The sequence below is a fragment of the Anthonomus grandis genome, chromosome 19, assembly GCF_022605725.1.
Source record: "Anthonomus grandis grandis chromosome 19, icAntGran1.3, whole genome shotgun sequence".
Lineage (NCBI taxonomy): Eukaryota > Metazoa > Arthropoda > Insecta > Coleoptera > Curculionidae > Anthonomus > Anthonomus grandis.
This window is the reverse complement of record NC_065564.1, coordinates 4,084,204-4,109,819: the sequence shown is the minus strand read 5'-3', so window position 1 is coordinate 4,109,819 and position 25,616 is coordinate 4,084,204. Positions and strand designations below refer to the sequence as shown.

Sequence of the window (25,616 nt, the reverse complement as noted above, 5' to 3'; positions counted from 1 at the left end):
TTGGATTGCGAGTATAGCAACATCCTTTTCTTATTTAGCACTGGTCTTGTCTTATCTCTACGTCTCTTTGGTCGAGAGATATACCAGTTTTTCACAGGAAACTTTTTGTTGTTTGAAAACTCGTGGCCCTCTGAAGAGAGACCATTAGTACTTTTTCAAAAATTAATTAAAAATTAACGGTATCTTATAGAGACAAGGTAATTATACCTATAGATAGCTACATCTTTCTCTTATCCAAAGGTGGTCTTATATTGTCTCTATATCTCTCTGGTCGGGAGATATACCAGTTTTATCTAGGCAACTTTTTGACTGAAAACTCGCTTACATCTCTCTGAACTAAAAATAAATTTAGTCTAAAAATTATTTTAGTCCAAATTTAAAAATTCATAAAAAATTCAAATCAAGAGCAATTTACTTGAAACTTCTTGTTATTATAAAAAGGTCTATTGCTAATCGACGAGAAAAGGTTACAAGTTAATTGGTCTATAATTTTTTAAGTTATGTTTTTTTTCCAAAAATTATTTTAATTCAACTTTAAAAATTTATAAAAACTTTAAATCACAAGTAATTTACTTGAAATTTTTAAAAATTATAAACAGATTTATTGCTAATCGAAAGGAGAAGATCATAAGTAAATTGGTCTATTATTTTTTAAGTTATGAATTTTTTTTCCAAGAAAAGTCCAAAAATTAATTTAAATCAAATTTAAAAATTCATAAAAACCTTAAATCACGAGCAATTTACTTGTTTTTTTTTTTAAATTATAAAAAGATTTATTGTTAATCGATAGAAGAAGATCATAAGTAAATTGGACTATTATTTTTTAAGTTATACATTTTTTTTTCAAAAAAAGTCCAAAAATTATGTTAATTCAAACTTAAAAATTCATAAAAACTTTAAATCACAAGCAATTTACTTAAAACTTTTTGAAATTATAAATAGATTTATTGTTAATCGACCAGAGAAGATCATAAGTAAATTGGTCTATAATTTTTTAAGTTATGAATTTTTTTCGAAAAAAAGTCAAAAAATTAATTTAATTCAAACTTAAAAATTCATAAAAACTTTAAATCACAAGCAATTTACTTGGAATTTTTTAAAGTTATAAATATATTTATTGGCTATCGAAAGGAGAAGATTGCAAGTAAATTGGTCTATTATTTTTTAAGTTATGAATTTTCTTCCAAAAAAAGTCCAAAAATTTATTTAATTCAAACTTAAAAATTCATAAAAACTTTAAATCATAAGCAATTTACTTGCAGTTTTTTTACGTTATAAACAGATTTATTGTTAATCGACAGGAGAAGATCATAAGTAAATTGGTCTTTTCTTTTTTAAGTTATGAATTTTTTTCCGGCAAAAGTTCAAAAAATATTTTAGTTCAAATTTAAAAGTTTATAAACAATTTCAATAAAGATCAATTTACCTAAATTTTCTTGAAATTAAAAAAAATTTAATGCTAATTAATGGAAGAAAATTCCAAGTTATTTGGTTTATAATTTTGTAAGTTATTAATTTTTTGCCTAAAAAACGTCGAAAAATTATTTTAAATCAAATTTAAAAATTCATAAAAACTTTAAATCACGAGCAATTTACTTTAAATTTTTTGAAATTATAAAAAGATTTATTGTTAATTGATAGGAGAAGATCATAAGTAAATTGGTCTATTATTTTTTAAGTTATGAATTTTTTTTTCCAAAAAAAGTCCAAAAATTAATTTAATTCAAACTTAAAAATTCATAAAAACTTTAAATCACGAGCAATTTACATGCAATTTTTTTAAATTATAAAAAGATTTATTGTTAATCGATAGGAGAAGATCATAAGTAAATTGGTCTATTATTTTTTAAGTTATGATTTTTTTTCTAGAAAAAGTTCAAAAATTATTTTAACTCCAATTTAAAAATTCATAAAAACTTTAAATCACGAGCAATTTACTTGAAATTTTTTAGAGTGATAAAAAGATTTATTGTTAATCGATAGAAGAAATCATAAGTAAATTGGTTTATTATTTTTTAAGTTATGAATTTTTTTTCAAAAAAAGTCCGAAAATTATTTTAGTTTAACTATAAAAACTCAACACGCCTGTAAACCTTTCTAGAATTATTAAAGTACGAAATAAAAAACGCATTAATATAGTAACCCAGGGCTTCTTTATAGAGTAATTAGTCATTTTTTAATGCCTGGGAAAAAACCACAGAAGACCATAAAAAATGACTCGAATGAATCTAAAGGGATTAAAGAAGGGTTGTTTTAAAGCTAATTAGTCTTGTGAATTATTTTCGACACCCCTGACCTTCCGAGATTATTCAGCAGAAACCTTAAGGCCCCATTTCAGACCAATAAATATCAGTCGAAAACTTTAATAAAAGACGCCTCGTACACGAGGTGTCTCAGGTATTAAATACAAAACAGCACAGAAACTTTTTGGTCCAAGTTTTAAGTAGTTGAGACCGCAGATTTATGTGGACCGACCGTAAATATCTCTTTTAAGGGATAACGGGGTGTCACCGAAGAAGAAAGTTTCAGTTTTCACGGTGAAACGTATCAGCGGATTTATGGGGGGCCCCATTTTATTGCGTGGAATTATTTAGTAACTGCATAAGTTAAAAAAAAAGAGCCCAAAGTAAACTTCGAAAACAATTTGCCTAATTCCGATTTCATATAACTAACTCGATTAGGGAAAGCGCTTAAGTGAGGAGGAAGAGGGGCTGTCAACCGCACACCACTTTTATGAAACCCGACTTTTACTTATATAGTTTTCTCCAGTGGAAAGTTCGAAGAAACTTTCCGAGACAGTTCCACTCTTCTACTTCCGGAGGCATATTTGCCTTGTAATCGTTCTTGACACATGGAAGTTCTAACTATATAACTCCGCCGTTTATGCCGCGGAAAATGGCAGAATTTATTTTCGAAACCACGAAGTTTTCGAACTAGATGTCGGATAGGGGTGAGGAGGGGGCTCGATTTTTTAACACCCGCTAAACAAAATTAATAACTGAAGTGAAACACCAGCAGATGGGAGAAATTTGATTACGCTCAGCACGGAAAAGTTCATTATTATGTGGAAACTCGAATTTTGCATTCTCGCCTAACAAACTCCGATAATTTGTTAAAATGTTACGCGGGGAAACAAAAAGGGCGATAAAACACGCTTAACTTAACTTTATCCCTTGCAGTGCCTGAATAAACGACTGTTATTGTACCTTTAAATGTCCCTATTATCCTCCTTTTAGTTCCTACAAATTAAATTGTCCACGGGGAAACGTCTAAATAAAAGTCTACGAGTGGGGCGACGCCTTGACACGAGGGTTGTCGGATTTTTCCTTGAGGGGTGAAATTTATATATAAGGGAACTCGTATGGGAAAAATGCGATGTTATTAGCTTCAAAACGACCCTTGTATTTGGTTAACCCTTTTTAAAGTATGCTGGGAGAACACCAAATAATTTTTCTTGTTGCTTTTATTTTAAATAATTTCTGATTTTTTCTGAGACATATTAAGTGGTTTCTAGATTTGGTCAAGAAATTTAAAAAACAATTTAAAACGTTTGGAAAATTAACAATAATGACCAGGCTGAAAACCAGACAATTTAAAAAGGAAATTAAGAAAAAAGGGGAATTTTCACATTTATTTCTGACTTCCAAATTATTTTTTTAAATTTTCCAGGAATTAAAAGTCATGCCTGGTTTCTTTCAGGCATTCCAAATCATTATTTAAATGATCCAAATACCTGGAAAAATTAAATGATTAAATAGAAAATAAAAAACGAAAAAATGGACCTTTTTGGATTAGATGTTTTCCTTGATTTTCTCCTACTGTATGGCAAATTAAATTGAAATTTATTTTTCCATGAATAGACCATAAAATTCTCAATAACTTTCATTTAAAGTATTTTTCTCTTAGACTTTTTGTTAAAATAATAAACGTGCTTTTGACCCCCTTTCATTTTCGGTAATACAGGCATTCATACGGAATATACATGTTTATATTTTTTCTTGGCTTTCCTATGGAAAATAGAGAATTTTATCATTAGAGTTTTTCACTTAGTTTTTCATGAGTAATACACAGGAAAAAATTTGTTTTCATTTGGCCAACTTTTGAAAATTTTCAAATTTCTTTCCAGTTTAGGTCAAAAATCATAAAAATACTCGTAACTTTTTTCCTGTTTGTTTTAAGAAAAAATGTGTAGAACACTTTTTGTTTAATGCTGAAAAAATACATTAACTACAAATATAAAAAAGGTAAAAACTCCAATAAATTTCTAGAAAATGAACTTTTTTGATTAAAGGTTTACCTTGATTTCTAACTAAAATTATTATTTCTGTATCTTTAAATAGACTTTATAATTCTGAACAACTTTTATAAAAACAATTTTACTCTTAGACCCACAAATTTTTTAATAGAAAATAAAAAATCGTTTTTTAAAGAAAAATCATAGGTGCATACAAACATGCAAGCAATACATTTGCGTTTTATTAAAATACCTGAAATAAATTAAAAAATTATTGAAAATGTTTGGAAAAAAGCAAAAACAATTGGGGAAATATGAAACATTCATTTTTCCAGAAGCGATTGCCTGAAAATTATTAAGAAGGAAAGGAAACAAGGAAAAGGGGAAATTTTCCTGGAATTAGAAGTCATTCCTGGCTTATTCCAGGCATTTCAAGTGATTTAAAAAAATGTTTAATGTCCTAAAATAAACCGGATTAAAATTATGAATTATTATTAGCCTTAAAAAATCATTATTTAAATACTCCGAATATATGGAAATATTAAAAAATTAAATAATCATTGGAAAAAATTAATTGAAATGCGTCCAAGAAAATTTCTGACTTATTCCAGGCATTTATATAAATTAAAAAAACAATGTTTAATATCCCAAAATACCTGGACAAATTAGGAATTATTTAAAAAGCCTGGAAAAATAACATAAAACGACCTCAGATGCCTGGAAAAAAATTGAATATTGCTTTAAATGTTTTTTTTTTAAATAAATAATAATAATTACGTTTTTTATCAAACTAGACCTAAAAAAAAATTTCTTGAAATTCCTGGAATAAGCCAATAACCATTAAAAATCATTATTTACATATTTTGAATATATGGACAAATTAAATGATTAAATTGAAAATAAATAATCATTGGAAAAAATTAATTGAGACGCCTCCAAGAAAATTGTTTTTAATTTTTTTCCTAGGCACTCAAACTAATTCCTGCCTTATTCCAGGCATTGTAAATAAATGTTTAATGTCCTAAAATATCTGGAAAAAAATTAAAAATTATTTAATTAAATTGAACATTGCTTGAAATATTTTTTAAATATGTAATAAAAAAGTTTAAAAATTTTTATCCAATTTTCTAGATTTTTCCTGCATAGAAAAAAAATAAATAACATAATTCTACGTATAAATACAAGCACTTAAAATATTGCATTTAATTTAAAATATATTTGAAATGCCTGGGATAATCCAGGTTTTCCTGGAGCAGATAAATAATGTCCTAGAGTACCATCAAAAAATTCAAAAATGGCTTCAAATCAATTAAAAATTATTATTTGGCCATTAAAAATCATTATTTAATTATTCCGAATATATGGAAAAATTAAAAGATTAAATAATCATTGGAAAAAATTAATTGAAATGCGCCCAAGAAAATTATTTTTAATTTTCATTCTAGGTATTCGAAATAATTTCTGACTTATTCCAGGTATTTATATAAATTAAAAAAACGATGTTTAATATCCCAAAACACCTGAACAAATTAGGCATTATTTAAAAAGCCTGGAAAAATTACGTAAAACGACCTCAGATGCCTGGAAAAAAATTAAATATTGCTTTAAATGTTTTTGTTTAAATAATTAATAATAATTACGTTTTTTATCAAACTAGACCTAGAAAAAAAATTAGAAATTTTCTTGAAATGCCTGGAACAAGCCAAGAACCATTAAAAATCATTATTTAAATATTTTGAATATATGGACAAATTAAATGATTAAATTAAAAATAAATAATCATTGGAAAAAACTAATTGAGACGCCTCTAAGAAAATTATTTTTAATTTTTTTCCTAGGCATTCAAAGTAATTCCTGCCTTATTCCAGGCATTGTAAATAAATGTTTAATGGCCTAAAATACCTGGACAAATTTAAAATTATTTAAAAAGCCTGGGAAAATAACATAAAACGACTTCAAATGCCTGGAAAAAAATTTAACATTACTTGATATGTTTTTTAAATGTGTAATAAAAAAATTAAAAAAAAAATTATTTTATTGCATGGAAAAAAATTAATCAAATAATTCTACGAAAGAATTTTAAAATATTAATATTTTAAATGCCTGAAATAATCCAGGTTTTCCTGGAACAGATGAATAATGTCCTGGAGTACCTTCAAAAAATAAAAAAATACCAGCCAAAAATCCTGCCAGCGCCATAATTTGCGTGAAAAACAGTTTTGCAAAAATACGTTTAGGACCGCATAAAATCACCTTAATCACTTAAAATATGTAGCTGTAAAAAATGAAAATAACTTGAAAAAAATAAAAATCAATAACTTCGCAAAAACAATTTAATACCGCAAGAAATAAAACCAATAGCACATTTTTATTTGTCATTTATATTTCATATTACCAATATTATAAATAAACAACATGTAATTATTTAAGGACCCTTACCTATGGTAAGACAATCACTACTGGAAACACTCCCAAATATAAAATTAGATAGAGCACTTACTAAATTAATTACTATTGAAATATTAAAATTACGCGTCGATGACGTGTTTTATCGATAATACGCGAACGCCTGCGGTACGCGTGTACTCCGTACCATGATGCGGGTGCTACTGGCCGTCGAGTGTCGACGGAATTCGCAAAGAAATAACTTCTAATGGAATGTCGCTCGAAATACCCCCTATATAATAACTAAGGATTTTGCGTTATTAAGGTATATGTATGTTATTTATTTAATATTTAACAATGATTTGTTATAATATGTATAATGGTAGTTTTAATTAAAACCATATAATATTTTCTTCTTTTTCCGAAGTTTCTTTGGAGGTTATTATTTTTGTTTTTTTTTGCGTTTTTTTATAGATAAAAAAAGACTTTCTTGATGAAAAATTAAAAAGTGATTTTTGAGAAATGAAATGTCAAAAGTCATAGGTGGTACCCCCTTCATGTTCGATAAGCCCTTATGGAAAATTCATGTTTATATTTTTCTTGGCTTTTCTGGGGGAAATACAGAATTTTATTATAGGAGTTTTTTGATTTATTTTTTATGAGTAATATACAAGAAAAAAAAATTAATTTGGCCAACGTTTCGATGGTTTTGGTCGAAAATCAAAAAATGCTCATAAAATTTTTCCCTGTTTGTTTTTACGAAACATGTATAGAATACTTTTTGGTTGACGCTTAAAAAAGGCATCGATCACAAATATAAAAAATGAATAATAAATACATTTCGAGAAAATTGACCTTTTTTGACTAAAGGTTTTCATTGATTTTCTCCCATTGAATGGCAAATAAAATTAAAATTAATTTTTTTGTGGATAGACGCTATAATTTTGAATAACTTTTATTAAAAGCGTTTTCCTCTGAGATGCACAGATTTTCTATCAATAAATTAAAAAGTGATTTTTGAAGAAAAATCATAGGTGTACCCCTTTTATTTCGGTCATACGTGTCCTTTTCCAGGGGATTATGCAAAAATACAGGTTTTTATTTTTTTTAAGCTTTCCTATGGGTAATAGAAAATTTTGATATAAGACACAGAAATTTTTTTTCTGATTTCGCCACCTTTTCAAATTTTTCATATTTGCCAACCGGTTTTGGGCAAAAATCAAAGAAACTCCGTAACTTCTTTCCTGGTCATTTTTGGGCAACATGAGTAAAATACATTTCGTTTTATTATCTAAAAAGGAATTTTCGTGCCACAATAAAAAAATAAAAAATCCCATCTATTTCGAGAAAACTGAGCTTAAAATAATCCGTGGTACCCGAAAATTGAAAAATCCCAAACTTTGTCTCTATGGGCTCTATCGCCATAATTCCAACGGTTATTTCTTCGGTTTATTCTTCTTAATCCAATAAGACTATCCGCAAGTTCATACCGACAGGGTAAATTATATTGCAGGAATATTACATCTGCAATATTCCGTCTTACAGCAATATTGCAGCAATGTTTTAATGTCCATTTTTTTCATTGCATCCGCAACATTGCTGAAACATTATAGCAATATTTCACGGGATATGTTACTGTAACATTGCATTAATATATTACTGCCATATTTTATATTGAATTTGCAATATTGATAGAATATAATAAAATTAATATTTCATTCTTATATCGCATTTGTGATTATTAAATATTGCAAAATTATTGTAGGTGCATCATAGGTGCAAATAAAGTTAACGGTATATACGCAATATTTCAGATGAAATATTGAAATATAATTGCTGAAATTTTATATAAACAATATTACAGCAATAGTGTGCTTGCAATACAGATGCAACATTACACTAGCATTTCACTGGTATATTGCATTTTCGACAATATAGAAATATTGCAACAATATTACAATTACTATTTGTGCAATATTGTAGTAATGTTACTGTAATGTTCTAACAATATTGCAGAAGTAATATATCAAAAAAATTATTGCTGCAATATTTCTGCAATATAACGAACGTATGCTGGGTACCTCAATCGTCAAAATGTTTTCGATTTTCATTTTTGGTTATACGTAAATTGGAAATACATGTTTATATTTTTTCTTGGCTTTCCTATGAGATATAGAAAATTTCACATAACAGTTTCCCTTTTATTCATAAGCAAAACACAACTGAAAAAAAATTAATTTAACCTAACCAGCCGTTTTCTTCGCTTATATCTTATATCTGGAAAACAGTCTATTCGAAATCAATCATATGACCCGTCAATTTCTTTAGAATATCACGTCAAATTTGAAAATATTTCCCAAACATCCACGTCTACTTCCGGGTAAACAGGAAATCAACCCAAAAACGTCATTAAGCACCGGTTTACAAGGCGAAAAGCGCTTCCCAAATAATAAACCACATTCGTTAAAGCTGGTGAGGCTTTAGAATCATCAAATCCGCCACTCGACATTCCCCCCCCCAAAAAAAAACTCACCCTCGGCACTAATTGCCTCCGTACAAACGGCCCTAATTCCCGTAACCCCAGTCGATGTAAAACCACAAAACACACCCCACACAGACTCATAAAATATATATTTTAATTTCCATAACTGGTTTTCAGGTGCTATATCACGTCAGCCGTATGTGTGTATGTGTATAATTCCATTCATGTATGATATACGGCGGGCGGGGGGTGTCTACTGCGTTTACTGACCACAGCCGACCCCATTCCGGGGGCCCCTATTGTACAATATGTTGTGCGGATTTATATTCTTGCTGCTCGGTCGTTTCTTTATTATTTATTGGGGGTCCGGGGGTTGATTAAATTTCGACTCTCGCAAATAATAATTGTTATAACGGATCGTTTTAAATTACGTCGGCCTCGAAGGTTCCCCCTATCCCCTTAAGGGGGTGTCGAAATAATTGAATAAGCGCCCCGGCTCGACCCCTGGGGGTTTATTAAAAATTAGCCGTGAGATGACGTCGAAGGGTCGTAATAAGAATTGTTTTCTACAAGGTAAACGTTTTCGGAGGAAACTTCGGCGATTATTGGCGAGATATTGCTAATAACGGCCCTCCTGTTTGGTTTACGGAAATTCCGGCAGTTTGGTACACTTGCGGACCGCCAAAGTTTCTTGCCGAATTTACCTTTGCTTATTGGAATAACTGGAATTGCGGTCGTTTAGAGGGCGGTTGTTTTACCGCAGTAGTAGCAGCAGCCTTGGAGTATGTCATTTTTATTAAATTATTTCGAGTATTTTTACATGTTTGCCTTCTGTTTAAATTTTCAAAACACTTATCGTTTCTTCCAGGCAAATGGCAACAATTACATACTTTAAATACATGAAGGAAATCACAAATGCCTTGATATGCCTGAAGGAAACCAGGGATGGATGCCCTGATATGCTTAAAAGAAATCAGAAATGCCTTGCTATTCCTGGAAGAAAAATAAATCCAAACCTGCAAGACACTGTTGACATGTGAAAGTTTTTTTTTTAAATTAAATTACTTATATCTCAAAAACTATCAATTTGAAATAAGTTATGAGACCCATCAAAGTTTTCAGATTTTTATGTAGAATCTTTGGATCAACTGCCTGGAATAGCGAGTAATTACCTGGAAAAGAGAATCAATGGCTCAAATGCCTGGAATACACAAAAATTAATCAACATCTCCAAGTTCCAAAAAATAATAATACCAGTCCATGTTATGTCCTCAGCATTGAAGACTTCTATTTCATTCTGTAGATCATCCAGTATAGGCTCTTTGCTACTAGGTCGCTCTTCCTTATGCCTTACCATTAGTTTTTCGTAATTACCATGAGGCATCATATCGATTTTCTTCTCCATAATGTATCAAATATCAGTGTTCGATCTCACTTTTACTAGTTGATCATGATGTACTAATGTCCTTATCTAATGCTGGTCAAAGTATTGGCCAGAGATCTTCTGGACAAAAATTCAGATAAATTGCGAAGCTTTATTGAAGTTCCATGGATATTAAACGCCACTTATAAGTGGAAGAATAAAGTCAATTTTTCCAGGCCTAGGGTTATCGTCTGATCAAATGTGTCTGGAACAATTGGACTTTAATTTCTGGAAGAAATTATTCTCTGCATCACTGGATCATTGAAAAACTGTAAATAGGAAATAATGGCCATACAGATAGCCGGACTTGACTCCAATGGATTTTTCGAGGGGTCTTTCTGGTAGGAAAAGTGTACGCAACTTCTCGCATTTATAATAGTAATGATAGAAATAATACTAGTAATTTTTCCAATTTAATGTTTACATATAGGCACACAAAGAACATTAAATAAATTAATAAGTTCATTTTGGGGCAGGATTTGAACCTACGACTTAACGTTAAATTACTCGTTCATTAAATTAACGTTATAAGTAAAAGGAGTCACGTATCCTTTTTTTCTAGAATCGCTGAATAATTTAAAAAAACTATAAATAGGAAATAATGGCCATCCAGATCGCCGGACTTGATTCTAATGGATTTTTCGATATGGGCTTTTCTCATAGGAAAAATGTACGCAATTCCTCGCATATACTAATAATAATAATAATAATAGTAATTTTTTAATAGAAAATATACCTGGGAAGCTACAAGGGACATTTAGTAAATTAAAAAGTTTATTTTTAGGTAGGATTTGAACTATACGTCCTTGGGTTACTCTCAATTGTAATGGAGGTTATTTACAGAAATCCCCTTTAAAAAATTAAAATTGCTGTTTGGAAGTCCCATTAGTGAGGCAGTGCTCTCATTTATCAATATTCTATTAATTTTTTTAACTAAAAGTTTACCTGGAAATGCAGAAGGAACATTAAAAATTAAGCAGGATTTTAACCTACGACGCAGAGTACAAAATTAAAAAATGCATTTGTTCAATTAAACTAACGCTATGAGTAAAGGGGGAAAGCCTGGAAGAAACCAGAGATAATGTTAACTTCCTGGAAGAAAGCATAAACCCAGACCTGCAAGACGTTGTTGATATTTGAGTTCCTCATTTCCTTTTATTTAAATTGCTTATATCTCAAAAACTATCCAATTAAAATACATTATGAGACCCATCAGGATTTTCAAAATTTTATGTAGAATTTAAAAATAATACTTAAACTATCGCATCTATTTCTGGGTAAAGAGAGCTGGACCTGAAAGGGATCAACGGAGGGAAAAAAAGATCATGGGTTATCAACTGCCTGGAATAGCGAAATACTTTCTAAAAATTTAGAAAAATCATGCATCAGCCCTATGAGAAAAATTTAAATTCAAAACTATTTACAAACTCGTGCCGAACGTTTCTCCGGTATAACGGCGTCATTAAAAGCAGATAATTCCAACACGAATGCCCATAATAAAACAGGAATTATGGATACATTCACCCCATTTCATCAGTAGTTTTTGATTAATATCCCTCGCGCATACCTCCCCGGCAATTAACCAGGACTCTTAACTGAGCAATAAATCTCGAAAATCCAAGAGAAAATCAAAATCGGACGAGGCGGGAAGCGAAATTATTAAGTAAGAGATAATCGCGCGCGCCCACCCTCTCGCTAATGACACGAGAACCAAAGTAACGACCCATCGATTTTACAATCATCATTCCTCGAACCGGAGACACGGCTGGTTTCCCCAGTTAGGCGATGATAATCGTTAAATTATTGTTTTTCTCACACTTCAATGGTGAATTTTCTGTTTCAGTGCCCCCTCAGAGGCCACGGATCGAGTACAACGGAACCCAAGTGCTTCCCGGACATAATCTTACCACCACCCATGGGGAAGTCGCTGTCATCAAGTGCGTATCCCACTATGGAAACCCCCCGCCCGTATTAAAATGGTTCCTCGGTAAGTAAAATAAGGGAACATCTGGAGAATAATTTAATAATCCCGAAAAGTGTTTTCTTAGGGTTCCACCTTGCTTCTTTCAATATTTAACTTGGGCCGCCCGTGATGTTGTTTTAATGCGCCCTAATGCCACCGGAATAAGAACGGACTGACTCGTTGTTTAATTAGGGAATTTGCAGTGGAATTCGGGAACGTGACCGTCGTCTCCGCTCGCGTTGAACTTTAATTGTAGTTCTCGGTTAATAATTGGAATAAGTTTCCCGGGATTTTCTGGATTTGGAAACGGTCCCGAAGGATGGAAACTACGCTTAATTCATCCCGTCAAAATAGTGAATGGGTGGCACTTTTTATGGCATAAATAAATTTCTGACCCTAACATCTCGGCCCTAAATAGGAGGCGAATTCAATAACAGAAACCCCGGAATGTCTGTGGCAAATTGTTTTTCGCAACCCCTCGGCAAATATTGGTCGTCCCTTACACTGTTACGCCGAAGGGTCAAACCACTTACTAAGGGAAATTTAACATTATATTTCATGCCGAAGGGTCGAAAGTTATTTTTTCGCCCCCTCACCCCGGCCCCGGTTGCGGTCAGACGTTCGATTTAATGCACCCGAGCTACTTGGGGGGCGTCTTTTTCCTCCCCATATATATCTCTCTATATAAAGGGAAAACCCGAGAAGTTTCAGTGGTTCAAACACACACAAATCCAGTTTTATTTTTGCGATAAAGCGGATTTATTGCGACAGTGTTTTTGTTTTAGATCAGCAAGAGATCACCCCGTCCAGGCGACAGACGAACACCACCGAGCTGGACAACACGAAGACGTGGCTGGCTGTCTCTGTACTGGAGCTGACCATATCCAAGGAGAACCACGGCAGGATGCTGAGCTGCGTAGCTGTCCACGAGAGCTATCCCACCAAGTCTAGCAGCATCGATGTCAGACTGGACGTTATGTGTAAGTAGGGTAATTTTTTGTGGCTAATATTTAAGAAAAATGTCCGAAATTATCGAAGTAATCAAGTTTCAAATGCTTGGAATAAGGAAATCATTCGACCTATCAAATTATTGGATTTACTGCCTGGTATTAAAAAAGAAATCAAGCTTCAACAGCCTGGAATAAGAAAATGACTTGGTCTATCAAATGACCGGCTGTACTGCCTGGTATTAGAAAAAAAATTAGGTTTCAACTACTGGAATGAGAAACTTAGTTGGCCTACTCAATTAATGGTTTCAGTGCCTGAAATTAATGGAAAAATCAAGACTCAACAGCCTGAAATAAAACAATTATTTGGCCTACCAAATGTACGGCTTCAGCAGCTAAAATTATAGGAAAAATCAAGTATCAACTGCTTGAAATTAAGGAAAAAATCAAGTTTGTACTGCCTGGAATTAAAAAAATTATTTGACTTACCAAATTAATGGCTTTGCTTCCTGGAATAAATGGAAAAATCAAGTTATAACTGCCTAGATAAAAAAAATTAGGTGACCTATCAAATTAATTGCTGTACTGCCTGGTATTAAGAGGGAATTTAGGTTTCAACTTCCTGGAATTAAAAAATTATTCGACCCATGAAATTTAAGGCTTCAGTACCTGAAATTAAGGAAAAAAATCAAGTTTCAATTGCCTAGAATAAAAAAATTATTTGAGCTAGTAAATTAATGATTTTACTACCTGAAATTAAGAAAAGAAATCAAATATCAAGTGCCTGGAATTAAAAAAAAATTATACACCAAATGCATAGCTTCAGTGCCTAAAATTAAGGGAACAATCAGGTTTTAACTGCCTGGAATAAGAAATTTACTTCACCTTCCAATGTTATGGCTATACTTCCTGATATTAAGAGGGAAATCAAGTTTCAACTGCCTGCAACAAGAAAATTACTTGATCTACCAAATTAATAGATGTACTGCCTGGTATAAAGAGGGAAATCAAGTTTCAACTGCCTGGAATTAAAAAATTATTTGACCCATCAAATTTAAGGCTTCAGTACCTGAAATTAAAGGAACAAATTAAGTATCAAGTGCCTGGAATTTAAAAAAATATTATATCCCAAATGCATAGCTTCAGTGTCTAAAATTAAGGGAATAATCAGGTTTTAACTGCCTGGAGTAAGAAATTTATTTTATTTACCAATTTAATGGCTATTCTATCTGATATTAGGAAAAAAAATAAGTATCAATTGCCTGGAATAAAAAAATTATTTGACTTATAAAATTTGTAGTTTTACTGCCTAAAAATAAAAGAAAAATTAAGTTTCAACTGCCTGTAATAAAAAACTTACTTCATCTAACATGCTAATAGTCTTACTGCCTAGAATTAAGAGAAAGATCAAGTTTCAACTGCCTGGAATGAAAAAATTAGTTAATCGAACAAATTAACAGCTTTATAGTCTGAAATTAAGGAAAAAATCAAGTTTCAACTGCCTGGAATAAGAAACATACTTCACCGATCAAATATTGGGTTTTTCTGCCTGAAATTAGGAAAAATCAAGTTTCAACTACTGCCTGATTTATTTATCAGAACATACGTAAGCAAATTCATGATGTCGAAAATATGTAAATAAAAGCAGGACGTCCGGGAGTGTATTTAGGATTCTAATGAGAAAACTTACCCCCTCCGGAAAATGCAAATTATTCCAGGCAGGCAGGCGAAGGCAAGTTCCAGGGTTCCTAAAGGAAAAAAAAATACGAGAAAAGTATCGAAAATGGGAAAAGTTATAAATTTATAAACGTCAGGTCGAGTTAGGCCAAGATGGCGTCATCCAAGTGTTGTTTACGCATCGATGTTTACGAACGGGGTGAAAAGTGTCTTATGTAAAAAAAGAATTTTATCCAAGGGGAGGAAAACTCGCGTAAAAGTTTCACACAATGGCGAGAAGTTTGATCCTTATTATTTGTGAAGTTCGGAATAAAAAGAAGTTCCCGTGGGAATAACAACCCTTTTGTGCTGCTGGTGGATCACGTTGTTGTATTCCTCCTTTATGTGATTATTCCGGGCTAATAGGCATCAATTGAATTATGCACAAAAAAGAAATTTTCTCACCTGCTTTCTTAACGATCATAATCAAGTTTCCCGGAAATTAATGGAAAACTCAAAATTCAACCGCCTGGAATTAAACAACTGTTTGCTATCAAATGTATGAATTTAGCGCCTAAAATTATAGGAAAAGTCATGTATCAACTGCTTGAAATTAAGGAAAAATTCAAGTTTCAACTGCCTGGAATAAGAAAATTAGTTGACCTATCAAATTAATGGCTGTACTGCCTGGTACAGCCTGATGGGCGCATTGAAGAAGAGGAATGATAAACCTGGAAAACCTTTTAATTGGTTTCTTTAAAATACTATGCAACAATCGTCGACTTACGTCTAGACTCTCCGCCCTAGTTTACCTCATTACCCAGTTACCTAATCCTGTAATGTATTTATAGACCAAAACATGCAAACTAACCTAAATGCCCTTCTACTTGGAATTGATATTATTTAATAACAATTTTGAAATCTGAAGGTTACCTAATAACAAAAGATGTCCTGAATATTTAGCAATAAGCTATATGTTATTGATAGGGAAATCAAGGACCAACTGCCTGGAATAAGAAAATTACTTGACCTATTAAATTAAAAGTTTTACCTGAAATTAAGGAAAAAATCAAGGCGCAATTTAATTACTCAATTGTAATAAGAAACTTACTTCACGTACAAATTTAATGGCTGTACTGCCTGAAATTAAGGGAGCAAAGCAAGTTTTAACTGCCTGGAATAAAAAAATAATTTGACCTACTAAACTAATGGCTTTAGTCCCTAAAATTAAGGGAAAAATCAAGTTTCAACTGCCTGGAATAAGAAATATACTTGATCCACCAAATTAATGGCTATACTACCTGCAATTAGAAAAACAATTTAATACCGATTGCCTGGAATAAAAAAATCATATAAACTACTAAATTAATGGTTTTACTACCTGAAATTAAGGGAACATGTTGTTCTATTCCTCCTTTATGTGAGCGAGCCCGATTTTTCCGGGCTAATAGGCACCAATTGAATTATGCACAAAAAAGCAATTTTCTCACCTGCTTTCTTAACGATTATAATCAAGTTTCCGGCAGTTCTCTTATAAATTTAATTTTTACCCCGTAGAGCATAAGAAGAGAATTACGGCTTACGGGCAAAGTAGCTGGAAGTCCGGCCGTAAAAATTTCTAAAACCGACTTTTAAAAAATCTCCTTCTCCCGAATGTAAACGTGCCTCAACTTTGTTGGTTCATTAAATCTACGGCCCGCGTATCATTCCGCGTGAAATTTACGAGTTTCCCTCCGGAGGTTTCCCGCAGGGTTTTTTCTCACTCTTTTTGATGTTTTATTAGGGTATCAACTGATACCTATCAGATGTTCGACCGCCCTCCCCCCCTCCCAAATGTTTCACATAAAAAAATTGCACATAAGATAAACACGAGAAACAAAAGAAAACGTTCAGTAAAACGGTCACGTCCCACTTTAATTCCGGCCATTTTACCATATAAATGTACGAAATAAAATTTTTATTTTTGCAGTTTATAGCGCGCGGAGCTTTTCAAGTCGGGCGACTTTTACTACCTTCCGTCTACCATATTTAATGTATTATTGTGAATTTTTAATAGGAAAATGCTACTGTTATAAAGCCTTTTTACGATTCGGAGGGCGTTTATCAGCGTTGTATGATAAAAAATCCCCACACTTATCAGGCTGTAAAGGTCCAAGAAACCACCCTCTTCCCCCTCACAAGACTGCAATGGCGCTTGCAATCTCACCGCCACCGGATCGTTTAGACACATTAAACTCGGATCCGAATCCCGCATATAAGTGAAATTACTGGACTCTCAAGGGGCGTCGGTTCGCTTAAACTCGACTTCCTCACCCCCCAACCCCCTGATTACTTTTAACTTAAGATTAACAGCTTAAACTTCTTTTCAGTTGTACCGGAGACTCGTCTGGTCGGTATTCCCACCACCGACATAGAAGATCTGAAGGACTCGGTGGCCATAAGATGTGTGGTGAGTGCCAACCCAAAAGCCTCCGTTATATGGAGAAAAGAGGGTCAGAACCAGCCGGTCAGTCTTCAGGAGCTATTGCAATTCAGCCCCGCAGTACGGCAGTACTCTGGATTGTACACGTGCCATGCCAGGAATAAGGCGGGAGATTCTGTGCCCATTCGAGTCCAGATCGACGTTAAGTGTAAGTAAGAATTTCAGCTTTCTAGAGCAGTTTGTTTTGTTCAAATCTGTCAGGAATTGTCGGAGTTATGATTTTTTGTTAGATGGACTTCCAAAGAGAAAAAACTTTCTAATAATTTTGCGCTAATAAGGTCTAATGGAATAAAACTTTTACGGATAGTAGTCAATACTTTAAACTATCCACATGAAAAATTTCATATTTTTTGCTAGAGTATTGACAAGATATGCCATTTTGATTACTCTCAACTGTTAACTCAAGGGTATATTACGTTCAGTCCTCCGTCCGATTAGACCCCATATTATTATAATTACTATTAATTTTATTTCTAGATAATTAGGGAATTATTTGGTCTAATTTTCCTTCTAAGTTCCTGGGTAACTGGGGAATCTTTAGACCTAACTTTCGTTAAAATCGGCCAATGCGTCATCTTATTATGACTCGGCATACAAAGTCTTGGTGAAAATCTGTGGGTCCGGTCAAGTTTTCGACGGATATTCAGCAGCTATTTTAATGTCTTGGAAGTATTATATTTTTAATATAATCCTAAGTAACTGGGGAATCTTTAGACCTAATTTTCGTTACAGTCAACCAATGCGTCCTATTACTATGACTTGTCAACCAACTCCTGGTTGAAATCTTATATCCCGGTCCACTTGTCGAATTATATCTTAATTTTTTCGAAATTTCATATTTTATGAATAACTCTGGAAAGATTTACGATTTAACGTGATATACGAGTGTTTAATCAGCGCAAAAGGTACTTTTATGACTTCCCCGGTAATTTATTACGCTTCCGGGGGTGGACGAAGGGGTGATATATCATTATTACATATTAATTAATATACGCGAGGCCAGTTTTTCTGATAGTGTCTCGGGATGGCGGATTTACGAGCGCTTTAATGGCCGGGACCGGGGGGGTAATTTGCTGTTTTCTGACGGGGCGGTTATTAATGGGGTTGAAAGGTGTGAATTTTTATGTCGGTTGAAACTATTAGTTTTTTTTTTAAATCAAAAAGTCTCAAAGGACTCATTAACTATAAATCACTTTTGACCGATGAGACCCAGGCGGGATGAAACTTTCAATGTTCGGAGCAAATTTAATAATCCATTCGTGTAAGTAATTTTAAATTTGTTTTGAGTCATTTGTATCAACTAAGAGCGAAGAGGCAACCTGCCCCAATGAATTATTAATAACTGCTGATTGATGAGGTCGATAAGGATAAAACTTTCGAAGCTGCCGGCTAATATATCAAGCAATTTAAGTTATGAGTTTAGAAACTTTATTTTCAGTTAAACGGAGAGCGCGAGATGCGACTAAAAATAATTCCCTAGAGAAAATAGAATTTTCTGCGTTCGCCCTTTTTAATAAAATTCAAGACTCCTAAAAAGATTTACGATCCCTTATGCGATATTATTACCAGGACCGTATGGGAGTTGATACAATAGGGCGTGAAATATTAAGCAGGTGTTAAAGCGAATTTACGAGCCCTTTATACTCTCAGGAGATGAAGGGGGGGTCTCCGATTATTATTTAAAGCAACAATTTTAAAGCAAAACAAGAAAATCCGTTAAAATTAAACTCCCCCGGGGGCAGTGGGGTCGGAACTTTCGGAAGTTCGGTACATAAAAGATAAAGTGATCCGAAAGTTTTGCAGTAGAGACGAGTTTACGAGCCGCTCCTCTTCATATCTTTTTCGGTAGTAAAAACAAATTTAAAAATCGCCTTATTGCCGTAAAACGAACCGGATTCCAGATTCCCTATAAAATTCGTACTTTCAGACCGTCCCAAGATCATCAGCGTGGGACGTGAAAGGGTGAAAACCGCCACCCTCTTCTCCCCGGTGAACTTCGAGTGTTTGGGGGAGGGAAACCCTCCGCCCACTTACCAATGGGTCCAAAAGAAGACCGGCGATCAGACGGAAAACGTGATCGAGAGAGGTACCGAGGCCAAACTTCATATTAGGAACGTTTCGTACGAGTACCAGGGCGAGTGGAGGTGCAAGGTGACGAACATTATCAAGGGCCAGGAGCAGAGTGATATTAGTGAACCGATTATTTTGCAAGTACATGGTAAGTTAGCAAAGTATTTACGTGGAAGTTGCTATCTGTGCGTTTCATTTTTGTAAAAATGTTTCAATATTCAAGTCAAAAAAATTAGTCATCATGCCGATTTATGTATGGACACGAATCTTTAAGAAAAACTGGCTTTTGAGAAATTGGGATAACTTTTGTCCATTGGAGATAGTAAAGTGATAAGGATATTGATAGGTAGGGCAAGGATGAAAATCCCAAATTTTGAAGGTCGATATCTCGGATTCTTTGGGCACTATCAAGAAAATTCCAACTGTTCTGTCTTAGTTTCGTTCTTCTGAGTCCAACGAGACCATCCGCAAGGTCATAGCTCTCATATGAACTGAGATATCGCGTTTTTAGGGCCCATTTTTGAGCCGAAAAACGAGGTCCAAAAATGACATTTTCCGAATTTTCAAAGTGCTCCTTAGTTCTGCTCAAATCCTGTTATTACCCAGTGTTTTCGTGATTTAGGTGATGTGATCAAGCCGCTGGTACAGTTAATTCAAAATAGAAAAAAATCAATTTTTGGTGAAAAATTCGATACGGAGGGGTATACCCAGAAAACGAAAAATCTCAAACTTTGAAGGTCGATATCTCGGCTTCTATTGGCACTATCGGGAAAATTCCAACTGTTTTGTCTTAGTTTCGTCCTTCTAAATCCAACGAGACCATTCGCAAGATCGTAGCTGTCATATTAACCGAGATCTCGCATTTTTAGAGCCCATTTTTGGGTTCAAAAACGAAGTTGAAAAATGGTATTTTCAGAATTTTCAAAGTGCTTTAATTCCCTTAGTTCTGCTCAAATCCTGTTATAACCCAGTGTTTTTGTGATATAGGTCATGAGATCAAGCAGCTGGTATAGTTGGTTTGAAATCGAAAAAATTATTTTTTTAGTGAAAAATTCGATACAAGGGGTATACCTACAAAACGAAAAATCCCAAACTTTGAAGGTCGATATCTCGTCTTCTTTTGGCACTATCGGGAAAATTCCAACTGTTCTGTCTTAATTTTGTTCTTCTGAATCCAACGAGACCATCCGCAAGATCGTAGCTCTAATATTAACCGGGATCTTGCATTTTTGGTGCCCATTTTTGGGTTCAAAAACTAGGTCGAAAAATGGCATTTTCCGAATTTTCAAAGTGCTCTAATCCCCTTAGTTCTGCTCAAATCCTGTTATAACCCAGTGTTTTTGTAATGTTTTTGTTCATGGCTTCTGTTGGCACTATCAGGAAAATTCATGGAAGCTTTGTAGCTATTTAATTATTGTACTAATAAATATAAGAATACAAAATGGAAATTTTCGGCTGCTGTTACCTTAAATAAATTAATTATTTTACACTATGAATCCCGAAGCACAAAACGAGCTTAAGGCCATTATATTTTCAAAACTCGATCGTGCCAATAAAGAAGAAAAACATAAAGTTTTACAGCATTTATTCCCCATAGCCAATACGTTACTAAAACTTTTACGATTCGGAAAAATATAAAGTTTTAACTTTTTTTTTTTCATACTTTGTTAACTGGTTTTATATATTCTGTTTTTTAATATATAACCCCATTAAAAGCTAATTTATTATATATAACGGTGCGTAAACTCGCAAATATTTCATTTGGTCGTAATTAAAATGCCCCCCCGAACGCGCCAGCGATGCTAATAAACGATTTCGGTCCGTAAAAGGGTTTTTAGTTAAAAACCAATTATTTATTATTTATGAGCCGGAAATAAATAATTCCCAATCGATAACCAATTTAGTACTTTGTAGAAATCCGGTTTGAAAACTAAGCGCGACGTACATTTGATATTGAAATCCTATTAATGTACCGGTTGTCCATATTAACGCATTGAAAAAAAAAAGCGAGGGAACGCCGAAGCCATCCGTTAAAGGAAACTCGATTTGCGAGCGGAGAAAAGCTCAAAATTGAATTTGGTAAAGTTTTCGCGTAATTTATGGCGCTTTGAGCATAAGTCTGCAACGAAGTTTTGTTGTAGTTGTCAACTCGATTATCCGGAAACTCAGTTTTCCCGACTTATTTCGTTCGGAAACATCGCTTTTGAATTTTATCGACACGATGAAAGTAATACGCCAGTCGTCTCCGATTACCCACTCACTTTTCGACGCCAATCGACACATTTTTCTTACAGGCAACACTTTTTTTTTCAAAGGGCCAATAATAGACGTTTCTTTGACTTGTAACTTAAATTATTAATGAAACACTTTAAAAGCATCCTAAATAAACCGCAAATACGCATCGCTATCCTTATCACTTTTCTACCTCCAACAAAACTGGAGGTATCCCGCTTTTTCGAAAACCAATTTTGTTTAGAAATTCTTCATCGCTCTAAGCAATAATTTTTAATGTTATGAGAAAATTTCTGCATTTATTACATATTTAAATATTTGATGAAATTCTTTTGAAAAATCACTGCTTTTCTTCCATATTGTCCAATCTAATAATGCTGTTTGTATACTAAATATTTATATATAAAATTATATTAAATTTAAATAAACAGTGTTATTAAATTAAACATTGCATAAATATTTTCTGCAAAAACATTGTTTTTTATTAAAAAAAAACCCTTACCCCCCCACCCACCCCAAACATTTTCCCAGTAAGAAAATCGTTTGAAAAATCACCGTTTTTCGTCCATAATGTCAAATCTAATAACACTGTTTTTGTATTAAACATTTATTAATATATGTATAAATAATTATATCAAATTTAAATAAAAAAACTGTGTTATTAGATTAGATATTAACAAGGAAACCAGCTCTTATTCATGTGTATTATTCTGTAAAACATTTATTTTTGAAAACAATTTCATACTGGTAAGTTGTGTGGGGTGGGTGGGGGGGGTAAGGGTAGAGTTAGTGAAAAACAGTTTTTTTTGTAAAAAATATTGATCTGAGAATAAAATGCTTCTTAAGAGATTTATGGGTCATTAAAAAAAATTTATAGTTTGTGTATCTATAATTTTCTCACATAACCTCAAAGCATTTCACTACGAAAATTGCAGTAGTTGTGCCATTTCTTATCGCAAATACGTAAAAACTCAGTTTTTTAAGATAGTCGTTAAGTTTTGAAAAAAAATCAAGTTTTTTGGTTCTAGACAACTTTTCATTACATATATTCCATTAAACGAACTAAAACTTTAATAACTTTCAAACGGAACAATTTATTAACGCGCTAACTAAACCTATGGCTATCCTTATCCCTAGCCTACCTCTCAAGGCATTTTTTCTCAACTCCTAACCTAAAAACACAAATTTCTAGGTGCGCCCCAGGTTCTGCGCCACACAGCCACCCCGGACGTCTACGTGGAAAGTGGCCAATCGGTAGACTTAAGTATGGTGGTGTGCGCAGACCCCAGACCACGGTCAGTGGCGTGGGAATGGGGGTCGCTGCGCCTCGAAGCCGGCAACGAAATGGGTAAGTTAAAAAAAAAATGAACAGCAAAAAAATCAGGGTGGAAAACGCATATAAAAACCCTCCCCGAAGGGGTCGTTTTCCCCCCCGTGAAAGGGAAACCCGGGGCCGCATTGTTTCGACATCGTTTTACCTCGAGAGTCACTTTGGCGTTTTCCAGAGGAAAAAAAAGTCGAGAGTGCCTCAACCGTTTCCGGGTAATGGCCCCCCCGTTTTATGAGGAAATTACTTTTTTTCTTGTGTTCCGGTCTCGCTTGACGTACTGGCGCTCCTTTATTGTCAATTAAAGCGTTGATTTCAGGTAAATTTAAAGTGGATGACGTGATTCAGGAGAAGGGAGGAGAGGACTGTTACCTGACGAGTCTTCATATTAAGGATGCCTCCGCCACCGACTCCAGGACTTACTATTTATTAGTGGAGAACGATAAGGGCAAGGATATGCATGCCGTACAGCTGTACGTTAATGGTAAGTTTTTCTTTAATTTGACTTAATCGAGAGTAATAGTCAAAGTGCCTGGAATAACATTCTATATTACCCTAGAGCTAGAAAACTTAAATTGCTGCAAATAGAAAATTTGCGACGATTCCCTAATCAAAACCTGCTGGAAAAAATTAAAATATTTCCGAGTGGGCGATTCCCGTTGGAAAATTACCATTTTAAAGGGATTAATTCCTGGCGACGGGGCCCTCAAATCAAACATAAGGTACAATAAAAACCGGAGCAGTCAGTCGGTTCGAATAAAGCGAAATTTACTCAACCACCCCGGGGGATGAATAACAAACAGACTTACGGCGGTCTTATCGCATTACGATTTTCGCATTTCGACCTTAAAGAAGCAATCAGGGTAATGGAAGGAAGATCTGCCCCCAGGAATAACTGGAAATCCCATCGTCTTCGTCGGGGTGGGTGGAGAAATGCAATTTTCGATATTGAAATATGAAAAGACGAGTGCTGACCCCCCTCGGTTTGGGTTTTTTGTTGTTGTCATTACTTGTTTTAGAAGCTACCACTCTCCCTTGTTGGAATTTTAATAACAGTAGTGCTCGGGTTGATAAGATGGATGTTTCAAATTAAGGGCGGTTTTTTTTTCTAATTTATTTTGCATAAAACTGTCTCCTGTATACAGAGTTTCTCCCCTAAGGGCTTCTACTAGTTGTTTAGGTAATGCCATCTAGTTCTCATTAAATTTTCCAGGATTAGGGTAATATAGAATCTTATTCCAGGCACTTGGGTGAACGTAAACGCCCTAACGAATACTTTTTGCACTGAAATTAATTTTTTATTTAATTTTCAATTACTCATATCTCAAAAACTAATTAGACATATTATATGCTGTGAACCCTTAAAATGTTCAAAATTTTTCATAGAATACAAAAACCTAATAATATACAGGGCGTCTATTAAGGCCTCACCAAGAAATCGGTTTGTATGAGAACCCATACATGTTTTTTCCCGGTAAGACGAGACATTTCTTAATTAATGTTAAGTTGCTCATATCACCAAAACCAGTCAGGCATATTATATGGTGTGAACCCTTAAAATGTCCAAAATTTTTTATAGAATACAAAAATCTAACAATATATAGGGCGTCCACTAAAACCTAACCAAGAAATCGGTTTCTATGAGAGCCCATACTTGTTTTTTCCCGATAAGACGAGACATTTTTCATTTAATGTTTAATTGCTCATATCTCTAAAACTAATCAGACAAACCATACCGTGTGACCCCTCAAAATATTCAAAATTTCATATAGAATCCAAAAATCCAACAATATACAGGGCGTTCAATAAAACCTAACCGAGAAACCGTTTTCTTTCAGAGCCCTTACAGATGAGCACGCTCGTGAGTGTAGCCGGAGCCCTCTTGGTTGGCTTCCTGATACTGATCTGCGCCTGCGTATACGCGGTCAGGGCGGAACGTTGCTGCTTTTCACGTGAGTTTTTCCTATGTAAATTAATTTTCCTAAATAAACTCTCCAACTGGGGAAAATAAATTACCCTCGGTCCATTTTTGTGGTTCTCTCTTTCTCTCGGGTTGTGCGAGCGAATGAGAGGGGAGCACACAATAAATGTCATTCAAATGAGGTGACAGGTCATTATGAGGCCTGCTGGTAAAAGGGTTGAAACTGGATATATTTATTTTCGTTTTTTTTTTAATATAAAGACTTCCTGTTACGTCACAGGGTAAAGGGGAGCAAGGGGGGAGGCAAAAAACGCAATTATCTAAATTTTCGGTCTTCGCTTTGTGCGGGACGAATATTAAAAACCATTCGGGCGATACTTTGAGGCTTCCCTCAAAATCTTAATTTCCGCACGGCCGTTTTAATAAAACCCTCTCTTGGAGGGGGGCGAGTGGGAGGTCGAGGGCACAATTTTCCTATATATATATATATAACA

At 33.7% G+C, this 25,616-nt stretch overlaps 2 protein-coding genes across 4 annotated transcripts in view; one reads left to right on the top strand and one right to left on the bottom strand.

The window, feature by feature from the left end:
• The window catches only part of LOC126747277 (probable RNA-binding protein 19), a 91,514-nt gene extending 84,682 nt beyond the window's left edge, over nucleotides 1–6,832 (bottom strand). For both annotated transcript variants that reach the window (XM_050455805.1, XM_050455806.1), the window contains exon 1: nucleotides 6,674–6,832. The gene's annotated coding sequence lies outside the window, so the exon portion shown is untranslated. The remainder of the gene's footprint in view (nucleotides 1–6,673) is intronic.
• Nucleotides 1–25,616, top strand: part of LOC126747279 (irregular chiasm C-roughest protein) — a 111,898-nt gene that overhangs the window by 77,939 nt on the left and 8,343 nt on the right. For both annotated transcript variants that reach the window (XM_050455807.1, XM_050455808.1), the window contains exons 4-10: nucleotides 12,368–12,511; nucleotides 13,273–13,467; nucleotides 17,460–17,720; nucleotides 19,500–19,790; nucleotides 23,067–23,222; nucleotides 23,521–23,685; nucleotides 25,040–25,153. In XM_050455807.1, the coding sequence (XP_050311764.1) occupies nucleotides 12,368–12,511; nucleotides 13,273–13,467; nucleotides 17,460–17,720; nucleotides 19,500–19,790; nucleotides 23,067–23,222; nucleotides 23,521–23,685; nucleotides 25,040–25,153 (1,326 nt within the window). The remainder of the gene's footprint in view (nucleotides 1–12,367; nucleotides 12,512–13,272; nucleotides 13,468–17,459; nucleotides 17,721–19,499; nucleotides 19,791–23,066; nucleotides 23,223–23,520; nucleotides 23,686–25,039; nucleotides 25,154–25,616) is intronic.